General features: G+C 42.8%; 1 protein-coding gene across 2 annotated transcripts in view; it reads left to right on the forward strand.

The window, feature by feature from the left end:
* Positions 1-15,239, forward strand: part of LOC132877029 (laminin subunit alpha-3-like) — a 335,048-nt gene that overhangs the window by 64,139 nt on the left and 255,670 nt on the right. For both annotated transcript variants that reach the window (XM_060913563.1, XM_060913572.1), the window contains exon 6: positions 9,340-9,437. In XM_060913563.1, coding sequence (XP_060769546.1) covers positions 9,340-9,437 — 98 coding nt within the window. The remainder of the gene's footprint in view (positions 1-9,339; positions 9,438-15,239) is intronic.

A 15,239-nucleotide genomic window follows, 5' to 3' on the forward strand; every position in this document is an offset into this window, starting at 1 on the left:
AAGGCAGTTTTCCCTTCACTCTTCATGCACATGGTCACAAGTTTGAACACGACCGGCGTGTGTTTTAAACCGTGCTGCACAAAGGATCAGAGATTTGAAGGTGAGCTGAGAAAACAGGAGATAAAACTGACTTAATCTGGTGAATGTTTGGTTAAAGGACATTTTGGTCTGCTGTATGTGGTATTCGTTTTGTGAAATGCGTTTACAGTTCGGTGAGTTAGATACGCATTTACACGGCCGTGTGCACTTTCATTGCAAGATGACTCAGGAGGAATGGCTACGTCCTGTACAGAGACGTAAATCCCGAACGCAGGGAACAGGATCCTGTCGTGTAATTAGCATGGAGGTAATTAAACATGCCAGGTCTCCTGTAATGCAAGACTGAGAGGGTTTTCCCTTCGGTCTTGAGGTACACCGTATCCCAGGATGCTCTCTGCTCAGGCCTGGGATCAGTAATTAAACTGATGAGGAAGTGCCCAAGTCATTCAAAGCCTTTTTAATGGAAAGTGCCCTAAAACATTACATACAAAATAAGTTACATACAAAAAACCTCCCACAGCATTCAACTTTTCTGGCTACAAGCTTCAGGATCTTGAAGGCTGCAATCTGATTGGCTCTCGACATTTCTCGCTGCTGGTTCTTCTGAAAGCTGCTACACAATGAGCTTCTGAGAGTCAGACACAGACACTGAAGTGGAACAAAAAAGAAAAACTCCACTCAGTCTTTTTATTAAAGGTTATTAGAGTTCTGTTTGAAGATGTTAGTGGTGAGTAAATGGGAATACATTTGCTGGTAAGCTGTGGGGGGAAATCTAATTACTGCCTTCTGTAAAAGTACACGGTTCATGATGAAATGTACCAGGTTCTCTAGAAATTTCCAGAAGTCTGGCTTATCCGACTTGATGAGCGTTTGAATTTGGTTGTTGGACAGAGGTTTGTTTGGAAATTTCTACCAAGTGCATGAGGATCTAAAGAAAAAGAAAGGAGTAAAAAAAAAGTAAATACGATTAAAAGGGCCATTCATTTTCAATTAGAAATTTGTCATTGGTATGTACCATAGAGCCCTGCGTGTGTGTGTGTGTGCGCGTGTGTGTGTGCGCGTGTGTGTGTTGGGGTGTCAAGGACTCAAGAAGGAGACAGGCGAAATTTTGTCAGAGCTTCAGGTTCCTGTTATTTTCTCACGAACGTTTTTCAACATGCTTTCAAAAACTCAACAGAAAAACAAGCAAACAAACAAACCAAAATGTTGTCTCAATACTTCACTGCTTTCATCTTGTTCGAGTTCATGCATGGTTTGTGCACGAACTCTCTGTCTCTGTCTCTCTGACTCCATCTGTCTGTCTGTCTGTCTGTCCGCCTCTGTCTCTCTGTCTCCATCTGTCTGTCTCTGTCTCTCTGTCTGTCTCCATCTGTCTGTCCTTGTCTCTCTGTCTCCATCTGTCTGCCCCTGTCTCTCTGTCTCCATCTGTCTGTCCTTGTCTCTCTGTCTCCATTTGTCTGTCTCTCTATTTGTCTGTCTCCATTTCTCTGTCTGTCTGTGTGTCTCCCTCCATCTGTATGTCTGTCTCCATCTGTCTGTCTCTCTGTCTCCATTTATCTGTCTGCCTCTGTGTCTCTGTCTCCATCTGTCTGTCTGTCTATCTCTCTGTCTCCATCTGTCTGTCCTTTTCTTTCTGTCTCCATTTGTCTGTCTTTCTATCTGTCTGTCTTCATTTCTCTGTCTCTGTCTGTCTGTCTGTGTCTGCGTCTGTCTCCATCTGTCTGTCTGCCTCTGTCTCCATCTCTCTGTCTGTCTCTGTGTCTCTGTCTGTCTGTGTCTGTTTCCATCTGTCTGTCTCTGTCTGACTCTCTGTCTCCATCTGCCTATCTCTCTGTCTCTGTCTATCTCTCTATCTGTCTGTCTCCATTTCTCTTTCTCTGTCTGTCTGTCTGTCTGTCAGTTTGTCTGTCTCTCTGTCTCCATCTGTCTCTCTCTCTCTCTGTCTGTCTGCCTCTGTCTGTCTCTCTGTCTACATCTGTCTGTGTCTGACTCTTTCTCCATCTGTCTGTCTGTCTATCTCTCTGTCTCCATCTGTCTATCTCTCTGTCTCCATCTGTCTGTCTTTGTTTGTCTGTCTCTCTATCAGTCTGTCTCCATTTCTCTGTCGCTGTCTGTCTGTCTGCCTGCCTGCCTCTGTCTCTCTGTTTCTGTCTGTCTGTCTCTCTGTCTCCATTTATCTGTCTCTCTGTCTGTCTGTCTCTCTCTCCATCTGTCTGTCTCTGTCTCTCTGTCTCTTTGCTTGCGCTTCAAGATTCGTTGAAGAATTCGTTCAAGAATATTTTTCATGCTTCAAGATTCATTGCTTATGATAGCTGTCCTTGGTTACCTTTTAAGAATTTACACTTTACACACCTCAACTCTGCATGTGTCTGAGAGGAAGAGGAACAGTCATCCCTCAAGTGCTATTTCTCTGTTTACCGACAGAACGTTGTCTGGCCTCCGCTGTCTCTCCCTTCCAGTCTAACATTCCTTCACGCTGGGCCGTGTGCCAAGCCGAGAGCCTCTTGTCAAGCCGAGTGTAGAGTAATGCAGGCACTCAAGGAGAGTGTTTAGACCTGCTTGGGCAGTCAGTAAGAGCCTTCATCACCAGTCTGTGGAGTCTGACATGCTTGGGCACAGGAGAGAAGCCATGAGCAGTGCAGAACAATTTATTAGTGAGCAAATATTTCCTAAATTCAGCTTAGAGCTCTGTGGATGGAGAACAGGACTAGTGAGTGAGGCTACTGGGTGATTGTTTCTTAAATGTCTTTAGAAACAGAAGATGTTCCAGAACATTGAATGTAATCATAAGTGAATAAATATGAAACGTTCAGCAAATTGCTGTGGTATAAAAGGAACAAAACATTTCAGGACATGTTGTTGTTGGAAAGTGATCATTGTTGATTGTTGATTATTTTCCTATCAGAGCACATCATGCTATAGTGTTTTATTCCTTACTTAGGCTGGTCTAGTCCTGGGTATGATTTACTTTAAACTGCAACCGGTGGTGAGTCTCAGGTCTGGGAGGACTTGAGTATTGGGGAAAGTGGAGTTACCCCTTAATCACCATTGCTCCCAGGTCCGCTCTGACCCAGAGTGGTAGCACCTGCCTGGGTTCCAGCTATGGGTTAAATAGTACATCACCAAAACGGCACTGGCAACAGGGCGCTTTTCGATGCAATGAGGCAGATGAAACCAACAGGGTCAATGGCACACCACCAGATGGCATGCAGAAGAGTCACTCAAATGGCCAATGGATGGCATCACTCAGCAAGTCAGTTGTCACTGCGGGGCAACTTCCATACCTGTCAGGTCTGTGGCACTTTATGCACCGCTTGGCATCAGGTCTGGAGGTCCAGAGAGACAACACGATGGGGGCACAGCATCATTTGTCTTATCTTACTGTGCAAGGCGCTTCATTAGGAGAGGAGAATAGTATACGAGAGCTCACGAGGCGAGGCATTCCATGGCGGCTTGGCTGGGCCGTTCATACCGCCACTGTAGATGGCTCTGTCGCTCTGGTGTGGGCCTCGCAGCCCATCTGTGTTTCTGTGCATCCTAATGAAGCAGTCATCATTGCTAATGATGAACAGCTGATGAAGGACTTAGGCTTGTGTGTACATCAAAATCAAATCAATTTATTTGTCCAGCATTTGTAACAATAGACATTGTCGCAAAGCAGCTTTACAGAAAAAAATATAGATTTTAAACATATAAATTAGGCCCTAAAGAGCAAGCCAGAGGTGACGGTGGTGAGGAAAAACTTCCTGAGAAGACATGAGGAAGAAACCTTCAGAGGAACCAGACTCAAAAGGGAACCAATCCTCATTTGGGTGATAACAGATTTGCAGTATATTTCCCTCACAGGGTTTTTACATGTGCTGTAAAACTTCATTATCACCTTTATCACTTGCTCGAAGAATGAATAACAATGACAACCAAAAACAGTCAATTCTTTCTAAAAGAATGGACATGGCGTGCTAGTCGAAATATTATGTCAATTTTCTGCAGTGCTATAGACACTGTTTCATGATTAAAAAAACGAACTTTCTTCTGAAACTGGCGATGAGCCTAAAGTCCATGTGGGAAGAAAAAAAAAGATTTATAGCACTCACGTGCTGCAATTTTGATTACTCAGCTTCTGTGACACGTGATAAGTGGGTGGAGTGCAAGCCTGCACACAGAGATCAAGGGAGAGACAGACAGAGAGAGACTTGCGGTCAGTATACAGTCATGTGAAAAAGTAAGCACATCCCATGGAAATTGTAGACTTTTCTCAACATGTTTAAACATGCCAACCATTTCACCCTTTTGATAAAGGTGATTAACAAAACAACAAGGAAAATTAGCTCTTTCAATCACTTGTTCAACAAAAATATTATCAATAGATGTAATATTCTTCTGTGGAGAAAGTAAGTACACCCTTGGCTTCAGAAGGTAGTACAGTATCGATTCGCCCCCTTTAACAGAAATAACTTCGAGGTGTTCTGTATAATGGTCCACCAATCTCTGACAGCAGCTTGCTGAAATGTTTTGGCCACTCTTCTATGCAAAATTCCTTCAGCTGCAAGATATTTAAGGGTTTTCTTGCATGTCCTGCCCTTTTCAAACCCCCCAGCCACCCAACATTTCAATGGGGTTCAAATCTGGGCTTTGACGAGACCTTTCCATAACCCTCCATTTCTTCTTTTTGAGCCATTCATTCCTTGGTGGAGTTGCTCATGTGCTTCAGATCATTATCTTGTTGAAAGGTTCACCTCAAGGTTTAACTTCAGCTTTCGAACTGATGGCCTCACATTACATTATGTCTGTGAAGGTTCTCAGTCATCCAGGTCATCGTAAACCGTAAGTGCTAAAGAAGACAACTGGACTTGCTTGAAATTCTTGAAGAAGTTTCTCTCTCTCATCCGAAAGGCTTCTTCAGTAGGTGTTAGGGTCACTGGAGGCCAGGTGTGTAATGACCCTCTAGACTGCTAACACCATTCACACCCGGCCTTTAGTGACCCTAACACCTACAGGATGACTCAGAGTATCAACGACCCATGTGACCTCAATGATTCTCCTTAGGGTTGCTTTTGGTCCACTAGAGGATAAATACCTGGAACTGCCCAGTAGTCAGGCAGAACTGAAGAAGCCTTTCGGATGAAAGTAGAAACATCAATAATTTCAAGCAAGTCCAGTTGCCTTCTTTAGCACATACCGTACGGCCTCACATTATCTTCAAGCACTCTTTGATATGATTCAGAATTCAGAGTTAAGTCAATGAATGAATGAATGAATGAATGAATGCAAGCTTCCCAGTCCCTGAGGCAGTGAAACAACCCCAAATTATAACACTTCCACCATCATGCTTCACACTTGGTATGAGGTTCTTCTCCTGAAAAGCCAGCTTTGGTCTGTCCAGAGCATGTTATTTCAAAAGGCCTGGTCTTTGCCGATAATGTTCATTGTCAAACTCTAGTCTTGCTTTAACATTCCTTTTAGCAAGCCAAGGCTTTTTCCTGGAACGCCTCCCATCAGATCAAATCTCTCCAATCTCTTTCTGATTGTAGATGTTTGCACTTTCACACCAACCATTGCAAGAGTTACCTGCAGATCCAGTGATGAAAGATTGGATTCTTGGAGACTTGTTTTAGCATTAAACATCCTGCTCTTGGGCTGAATTTGCTGCCAGTCCTGGACAAATTGGCAGTTGTTTCAAATCTACACCACTTGTAGATGATTTTCCTTACAGTGGAATGATTTATCTCATCTCATCTCATTATCTCTAGCCGCTTTATCCTGTTCTACAGGGTCGCAGGTGAGCTGGAGCCTATCCCAGCTGACTACAGGTGAAAGGTGGGGTACACCCTGGACAAGTCGCCAGGTCATCACAGGGCTGGAATGATTTATTTCTAATAATTTAGAGATCTTTTTAAATCCCTTGCCAGATTCAGAGGCATCCACAACTTTTTTTTTCTTTTTTTCTTTTCTGAGGTCCTAACAGAGCTCTTTAGATCTTGGTATTATGATCCCACACACTTCAATAGCAAAGAGAACACCAGACCCTAGATATTGTCACTAGTAATCAGAGTTCGTGGCAGCCTTCAAGCATGGCCGCCACGGACTACAACTCCCAAGCACCACAGCGCCCTCCCTCTCCTGAGTTCTGATTACCACCACACCTGTTCCAAATCACAATCAATCAGTCAGTCACACTACTTGAGGACCACAACCACAAACTCTCAGTGCGAAGTATTGTTCCGTGCCTCTGTACCTGTTTTGTGTCCCATGCTGACTTTAGTTACATTGACCCTGCTTTTGTTTACATTCAGACTCTGAGCTACATTACATTAACACTCTGTTCATGAATCGACCAACCATGAAAAGACGGGTTCCACCTGCACCTCCACCTGCAGGAGGTTCGAACCAATGGCACCTAATCTGGAACACCTGAGTCTAATTTTATAGACTTGAAAGTGTGATAAAGGTGCGTAAGGGTGCACTTACTTTATCCAGGGTGTCCTTTTTTTTGTTTGTTTGTTTGATTTTTAAAAAAAATTAAATTATGAAAATGTTTACAAAATGTCATTTTTATGTGGCATTTATTGGAGTATATTACCTTCATCTGTCGGCATGGTATCAAAGAGAGTGGAATGTTTGCTTGTTTAAAGGTAGACTGCCTTTCAGATTTTTCAAGTGTAGGTCATAAAAAAAAAATTTTCCCCAACACCTTGTTATTTTTGTTTAGTAGACTGAAAGCTACTGAATTCAAATCACAGACTTCCAATTTTATTCATTAAAAAAAAAATAGAACAATTAATGAATTTAAGGCCACGTGGCCCTAAATTCTCCGCTATTTTTTCCTGCTTCACCATGACCCAATTCAAGATACTACATCATGCATGACATGGTGGGCTTTCCTCGTTTGCACAAGGCATTGTGGGATACAAATTTGAAACAGGAGAGAAACATGTAGGACGTGAGTGTGCGAATGAAACGTGAAAGACCGACTACAGTAACGGAAAGTGAGAAGAAAAGACGTTATGTTATATATGAAGGAAATGAAATGCGGGACCAAACTAATAAATATCGATAGTCAGCGAGCACCTCGGTGTGATCAGCTGTTCGTTTAGCAACAAAATGATGGAACTGTCAAGAAACCTGCACATGCGCGCACACACGGACTTCCTCTGTCTGCTTGACTGCGCGAACCAAGCGATTTAATGCACATTATTTGCTTTAATCCCCTCAAATTAAATAACTTCCCAGCCACAGAATGGCCTGAAATTTTGCGAGATGTTTCAGATATAAACATATATCACAGTGACCGAATTTCAGAGGGAACTAAAAATTTCAGCGTCTTGTCTCGGCTTCTTCCGCTTCTTCCGGGACCAGGTCGCGGAGGCAGCAGTCTAAGCATGGAAGCCCAAACTTCCCTTTCCCCAGACACCTCGGCCAGCTCCTCGGGAAGAACACTGAGGCGTTCCCAGGCCAGCCGAGAGACATAGTCCCTCCAGCGTGTCCTGGGTCATCCCCGGGGCCTCCTCCCAGGGGGACATGCCTGGAACACCTCCCCAGGGAGGCGTCCAGGAGGCATCCGAAAAAGATGCCCGAGTCACCTCAGCTGATTCCTCTCGATGGGGAGGAGCAGCGGCTCTACTCCGAGTTCCTCCCGAGTGACTGTGCTTCTCACCCTATCTCTAAGGGAGCGCCCAGCCACCCTGCGAAGGAAACTCATTTCGGCCGCTTGTATCCGCGATCTTGTTCTTTCGGTCATTACCCAAAGCTCATGACCATAGGTGAGAGTCGGAATGTAGGTCAACCGGTAAATCGAGAGCTTCGCCTTTTGGCTCAGCTCCTTCTTCACCACGACGGACCGGTAAAGCGACCGCATCACTGCGGAGGCTGCACCGATCCGCCTGTCGATCTCACGCTCCATCCTTCCCTCACTCGTGAACAAGATCCCGAGATACTTAAACTCTTCCACTTGAGGCAGGACTTCTCCACCAACCTGGAGAGGGCAAGCCACCCTTTTCCGGTCGAGAACCATGGCCTCAGACTTGGAGGTGCTGATTCTCATCCCAGCCACTTCACACTCGACTGCAAACTGCCCCAGTGCATGCTGAAGGTCCTGGTTTGAAGAAGCCAACAGGACAACATCATCTGCAAAAAGCAGAGATGAAATCCTGTGGTTCCCAAACAGGATTCCTTCCAGCCCCTGGCTGCGCCTAGAAATTCTCATCTCATCTCATTATCTGTAGCCGCTTTATCCTTCTACAGGGTCGCAGGCAAGCTGGAGCCTATCCCAGCTGACTACGGGCGAAAGGCGGGGTACACCCTGGACAAGTCGCCAGGTCATCACAGGGCTGACACATAGACACAGACAACCATTCACACTCACATTCACACCTACGGTCAATTTAGAGTCACCAGTTAACCTAACCTGCATGTCTTTGGACTGTGGGGGAAACCGGAGCACCCGGAGGAAACCCACGCGGACACGGGGAGAACATGCAAACTCCGCACAGAAAGGCCCTCGCCGGCCCCGGGGCTCGAACCCAGGACCTTCTTGCTGTGAGGCGACAGCGCTAACCACTACACCACCGTGCCGCCCGCCTAGAAATTCTGTCCATAAAAATTATGAACAGAACCGGTGACAAAATTTCACCGATTTTATGAAATCGAAAGGCCGTCTAGCTTTAAATGTGTTGAGAAAAGTGTACTCATTTTTTCACATGCCTGTACTTTTTCTGTATGTCTCCTTTTCAGATTTTCTTTTGTCACAGATTATATATGATCATATTGCGCAGCCCGAGTTGTAACTGTTTTCTCAGAAAACATACGGTACCTGTCACAAACCAGCGTAATGCATAAATACAGGCTAAGAAGCCTTATTGCACAATGCCCTGGACTTACTGCACTTTAATTCTGACCCACACACACACACATTATCAGATTACCATAAGATATCCATTATCCCATATCCAAAACAACCTGTGGGAAAATGACATCTTTTCTGTTTCACTGCACATCCTCCAAAGTCTCTGTTGCAACTGTGTTAACACCAGGATCCTGATCTGAAACCATCTGATTGAGTGGTGATTGATCGGACTGTAATATATCACCACCATGATCAAATATTCAATATGATTTCATCAGTCCAAGTAAAATCACCCAACCTTCCCTTTGCTGTATCAGTACTGTCAATTTATTTGATTTATTTTTATATGATTTACATTGAGGCCATTTGGTTCAACATTATCTGTACTCAAGCACACTTATACGAATGGACGATTCACACTTTTTAACTCTCTCTTTCTCTCTCACCTCTTCTTGCAGTACTATTACAGCATTAAAGACATCAGTGTCGGTGGACGATGTGTGTGTCACGGCCATGCCCATTCATGCGGAATGCGAGTGCCAGGCCGCCAAGATCAGTGAGTAACTGTATCCACTGGGATAACACTGCTGAACATGTCCATACGTGAACAACATCTGGAACCTCACGGTGTTTTAGAGAACGGATATTTTGATGTCCTTCAAGTGTGTTCTTTCTTTAAATACACCTTCAGGTCAAGAGATATATGGTGGCGACGTCTGTGTAATAAATCAGCCAGGTTTTTTTTTTTTTAATATCAGAGAATTGACTATTATTTGATACTTGATACTACTGTAGTACATTTTTTGTTTTACAGTGGTGCTTGAAAGTTTGTGAACCCTTTAGAATTTTCTATATTTCTGCATGAATATGACCTAAAACATCATCAGATTTTCACACAAGTCCTAAAAGTAGATAAAGAGAACCCAGTTAAACAAACGAGATTAAAATATTATACTTGGTCATTTATTTATTGAGGAAAATGATCCAATATTACATATCTGTGAGTGGCAAAAGTATGTGACCCTTTGCTTTCAGTATCTGGTGTGACCCCCTTGTGCAGCAATAACTGCAACTAAACATTTCCAGTAACTGTTGATCAGTCCTGCACACTGGCTTGGAGGAATTTTAGCCCATTCCTCCATACAGAACAGCTTCAACTCTGGGATGTTGGTGGGTTTCCTCACATGAACTGCTCGCTTCAGGTCCTTCCACAACATTTTGATTGGATTAAGGTCAGGACTTTGACTTGGCCATTCCAAAACATTAACTTTATTCTTCTTTAACCATTCTCTGGTAGAACGACTTGTGTGCTTAGGGTCGTTGTCTTGCTGCATGACCCACCTTCTCTTGAGATTCAGTTCATGGACAGATGTCCTGACATTTTCCTTTAGAATTTTCTGGTATAATTCAGAATTCATTGTTCCATCAATGATGGCAAGCCGTCCTGGCCCAGATGCAGCAAAACAGGCCCAAACCATGATACTACCACCACCATGTTTCACAAATGGGATAAGGTTCTTATGCTGGAATGCAGTGTTTTCCTTTCTCCAAACATAACGCTTCTCATTTAAACCAAAAAGTTCTATTTTGGTCTCATCCATCCACAAAACATTTTTGCATTAGCCTTCTGGCTTGTCCATGTGATCTTTAGCAAACTGCAGAGGAGCAGCAATGTTCTTTTTGGAGAGCAGTGGCTTTCTCCTTGCAACCCTGCCATGCACATCATTGTTGTTCAGTGTTCTCCTGATGGTGGACTCATGAACATTAACATTAGCCAAAGTGAGAGAGGCCTTCAGTTGCTTAGAAGTTACCCTGGGGTCCTTTGTGACCTCGCCGACTATTACACACCTTGCTCTTGGAGTGATCTTTGTTGGTCAACCACTCATGGGGAGGATAACAATGGTCTTGAATTTCCTCCATTTGTACACAATCTGTCTGACTGTGGATTGGTGGAGTCCAAACCCTTTAGAGGTGGTTTTGTAACCTTTTCCAACCTGATGAGCATCAACAACGCTTTTTCTGAGGTCCTCAGAAATCTCCTTTGTTTGTGCCATGATACACTTCCACAAACATGTGTTGTGAAGCTCAGACTTTGATAGATCCCTGTTCTTTAAATAAAACAGGGTGCCCACTCACACCTGATTGTCATCCCATTGATTGAAAACACCTGACTCTAATTTCACCTTCAAATTAACTGCTAATCCTAGAGGTTCACATACTTTTGCCACTCACAGATATGCAATATTGGATCATTTTCCTCAATAAATAAATGACCAAGTATAATATTTTTGTCTCATTTGTTTAACTGGGTTCTCTTTATCTACTTTTAGGACTTGTGTGAAAATGTGATGATGTTTTAGGTCATATTTATGCAGCAATATAGAAAATTCTAAAGGGTTCACAAACTTTCAAGCACCACTGTACATTCAATAAATGTACTGTCCTGCTAAAAAAAATATAGGAGTAGATCAGTTTGAGAAATATTTCAAATCCAAGTCAATACATTCCTAAAATAAATAAACCATATTCATAAAAAGTGTTTGGTCAAAGTTTTATGCATACCTGATATTTTAGCTTTAAAAAAAACGACCTCATTGGAAATATTCTAACAATTACAAACATTGGAACCAGGTCTAAGTGAATGGATAGTGTTTTTTTTAAATTAAATTCTATTTATTATCAAATTATTAAAAATGAAATTGATTATTACTAATCATTTCATTAATTTTGTTAAATATTATTATTATAATAATAGTTATTATTATACTAAATTAAAAATGGAATTAAAGGGGTACCAAATATAATATATACAGTTGCTGATGTGACAAAGTAACGTATTCTTAAGTATTCTATCAAATTTATATACTAGAAAACAACAAAATATCTTGGTAATTGTAAATATAATAGTCGGTACGCTAAACGGCACAAGAGTCGCAATTTTTAAAAGACCGTGACGTCAGCCCTACCCACTGCACTAGGAGAGAAGCGTGTAATCATGGCGTCGGGCGCATCAAGTGAAACCGACAGCTCTGTCGAATCATACGAAGAGATCCCGCAAGACACACTGCAAGCAGGCTATGGCTTAGAAGGGTACCAGTTTGAACCAGTTTGTGTAGCCGATCACTTACAATTCATCCTACTTTCTGATTCACACATGCTAGTCCCAACCTCAATGAGCTAACACAACTGGGCACATACATACATCATGAGTGTTACGCAGAGAAAATGAACGTGCATTCTGATTGGATAAAATTAATATCATGGCGGGCTGTTCAAACTGCAGAAATAGTTTGCTCGAGCTACTTTCAAAACACTATAACTTTCCAACCTTAGAACAAAAAAACCTTTTGTAAGTCTTGAATAAGGTTCGTTAATGTGTGTTATATTTACTCTATATATTGCCCTCTTTTCCCCTTTAAGCTAGATTTTGAAGGTATCCAATTGAAAAATCCCACCCCTTCCATTCAGCCCTTCCTCTAAAACCACTCCTCCAGAACACATGAACGCGCACTGCCTGACTACTGCTGGAGCATGAGTCCATGAGAGAGAGAGAGAGAGAGAGAGAGAGAGCACTGGAGGGCAGAGCATAGTGTATAATTGTAATAGCGGAGCTACTCGTGCACAAAACAAAGCTCCATACTTAAGAGAATATAGTAAAACAGCGACCTGATTTTTGATGGCTTTTGCAACCATACGACATCTGTACGAATGTACATAGGAACGAAGTATGTGTACCATCATAGGGAACCCGATCGTAAGTGCAAGGCAATGTATCTCATAAACACTTGACCACTGGACAACAAAATCTGTATCAATATTTATATAAGATAGAAGGGTTTTTATCCATTACTTATTTTTAATTAGCTTTTTAAAAGAATAATGTAGGATTATTTACTAACACATTTTACACTCATCGGGAACTCTGCTTTCAGGCAGTGCATGTATATATGCATATATCTATATCTATATCTATCTATATCTATCTATATCTATATATATATTAGTGCTGTCAAGCGATTAAAATATTTAATCGCGATTAATGTCGCGACTGTCATAGTTAACTCGCGATTAATCGCAATTTAATCACACATTTTTGTCACATGAAAAACCATTGTAATTCTCTTATCAGCATAAAAAAGTGAATGGGCTTGCTCACCGTTCGAACTACGGGGGTACTCGGGGGATCCGAGATCCCCTAAAACAGACATGAGATCCCTTGAAAACATGATTTGGAAAATGTTGGGGGGTCTCTAAAATATTGGCAAAATGATGTTTATTGACATAGCAATCGTGTGTAACGGGAAGCATTTGCATATCCGAAGTGAGCGCGCGATGGAGAGCCGCGCTCTGAGACAAGCGCAAGCACCCCCCCCAAGGGAAAATAAGGGACCCCCCCCCGAAAATATCGGCATAGTTCGAACACTGGTTGTACCAATGTTTTTTTTTTATTGCAGAGCATAATACGTCTTGTCACAGCCACTGCAAAGTGGGGCTGGAGCCGCCGATGGGAAAACGAAACCTAAGCCGAGCACCGTGGCTCTTCGGGGGAGGGCAGAGGACTCTGGCTGTGCGGGGCGTGGCATCATGTCACAGAGCGTTAATCTCGCGATAAAAAAATTATCGCCGTTAAAATTGAGTCAAGTTAACGCGTTAATAACGCGACATTTTTGACAGCACTAATATATATATATATATATATATATATATATATATATATATATATATATATATATATATATATATATAAAATCCAACTATTTCATGTCTTATTCACATGTTAGAAAACCTCTAACATTTATCATAATGAATGTAAACAACAAATGTGGTTATTATTAGCCCATCTGGCCGACAGGTGAGGTCCATCGTGTGTTGTCCGTCCGTCGTCTGTCGTCCACATTTCACAAAAATCTCTTCTCGTCTCTCAATTCTTCACCGATTTTTATTCTTTTTGGCAGCAAGGTCGGTCTGCCTGGGGTGCATATGGTTTCCACCCAAATTTGCATAATTGCAATTAATAATGAAGATATAGAGTAATTAATCAATCCCTAACGAGCAGTTTCCACACAAACTGCTTCTTCTCCCTCAATTCTTCACCCATTTTAATTGTTTCCGGCATGAAGGTAGGGGTACCTAGGGTGCGTATAACTTCTACCCAGATTTGCTTCATTACAATTATTAATGAAGTTATGGACTAATTAAGCCTTAATGATGAGTTCAACAAAAATCGCTTCTTCTCGGTCAATTCCTCACTGTTTTGGATTCTTTCTGGCAAATAGGTCAGTATTCCTAGGGTGGATATAACTTCTGTATATAGCTTGTATATAGTGTATATACAGTAGCTTGCAACATTTATTGCGCAAGGTGGCCCACTTTAGATCGTTCCTTCTGGACTAGACGGGGCTGGAATTGAGCTACACCGTCATCGACGGTCTCGTTATTAGTACTCACAGCTGTAGACTAGCTCACTAGCTTTAGCAGTATGTCTACCTAGCCTTGTGGAAAACTCAGTTCATGTGCCATGAGTGCACAGGCAGTGTGTGTGCAGGTAGACAGGCAGGAAGGCCGTCCAGTCATTTTATTTGGACTGAATGGAATGGTTAGACAGGCTTTTTAGAGCCCTATGACTGGCACAGATGACAGATTTTTTTTTCTTTTTATTGTCAGAGCATTTCATTGCTGTCAGGATAACTCATCTCATCTTATTATCTCTAGCTGCTTTAGCGCTGTCGTCTCACAGCAAGAAGGTCCGGGTTCGAGCCCAGCAGCCGGCGAGGGCCTTTCTGTGTGGAGTTTGCATGTTCTCCCCGTGTCCGCGTGGGTTTCCTCCGGGTGCTCTGGTTTCCCCCACAGTCCAAAGACATGCAGGTTAGGTTAACGGGTGACTCTAAATTGACCATCAGTCAGTGCGTTTACATGCACATCCAAATCGAGCTACTGTCGGTAATCGAGCTAAGGGTCCCAGCAGGGATGCCAGAGAAATCCAATCCTACATGCACACAAGGAAATCGAGCTATTGTGTGAGGTGCATTGTGCACCCGAGCCACAGGTGGCGCTACACGCCCCATCGTGTTGGTACACTTCCGGTTGTCGTCATGAAGAAGAGCTATTCAAGAGTATAAACAAAGTTATCAGTTCTGTGTTCACAAGAAGAACGACGACGAGGACAGCAACATCGAGAGATGTTGTTCCTCCTGACCTCTTCTGCTGCTCGCTACTACTACTGTTGTCATGCCGACCGAGGCTGTTGTGTTTCCCGCTTGTGGTCTCGTCACTCGTCACTTCCGGAAGGGCAGTGCTGAAGTAAGTAGCTCGACTGCGTAGCTCGATAGGGTTTACATGCACTAAGTAGCTCGGCTAC

The sequence above is a fragment of the Neoarius graeffei genome, chromosome 1, assembly GCF_027579695.1.
Source record: "Neoarius graeffei isolate fNeoGra1 chromosome 1, fNeoGra1.pri, whole genome shotgun sequence".
Taxonomy (NCBI): domain Eukaryota; kingdom Metazoa; phylum Chordata; class Actinopteri; order Siluriformes; family Ariidae; genus Neoarius; species Neoarius graeffei.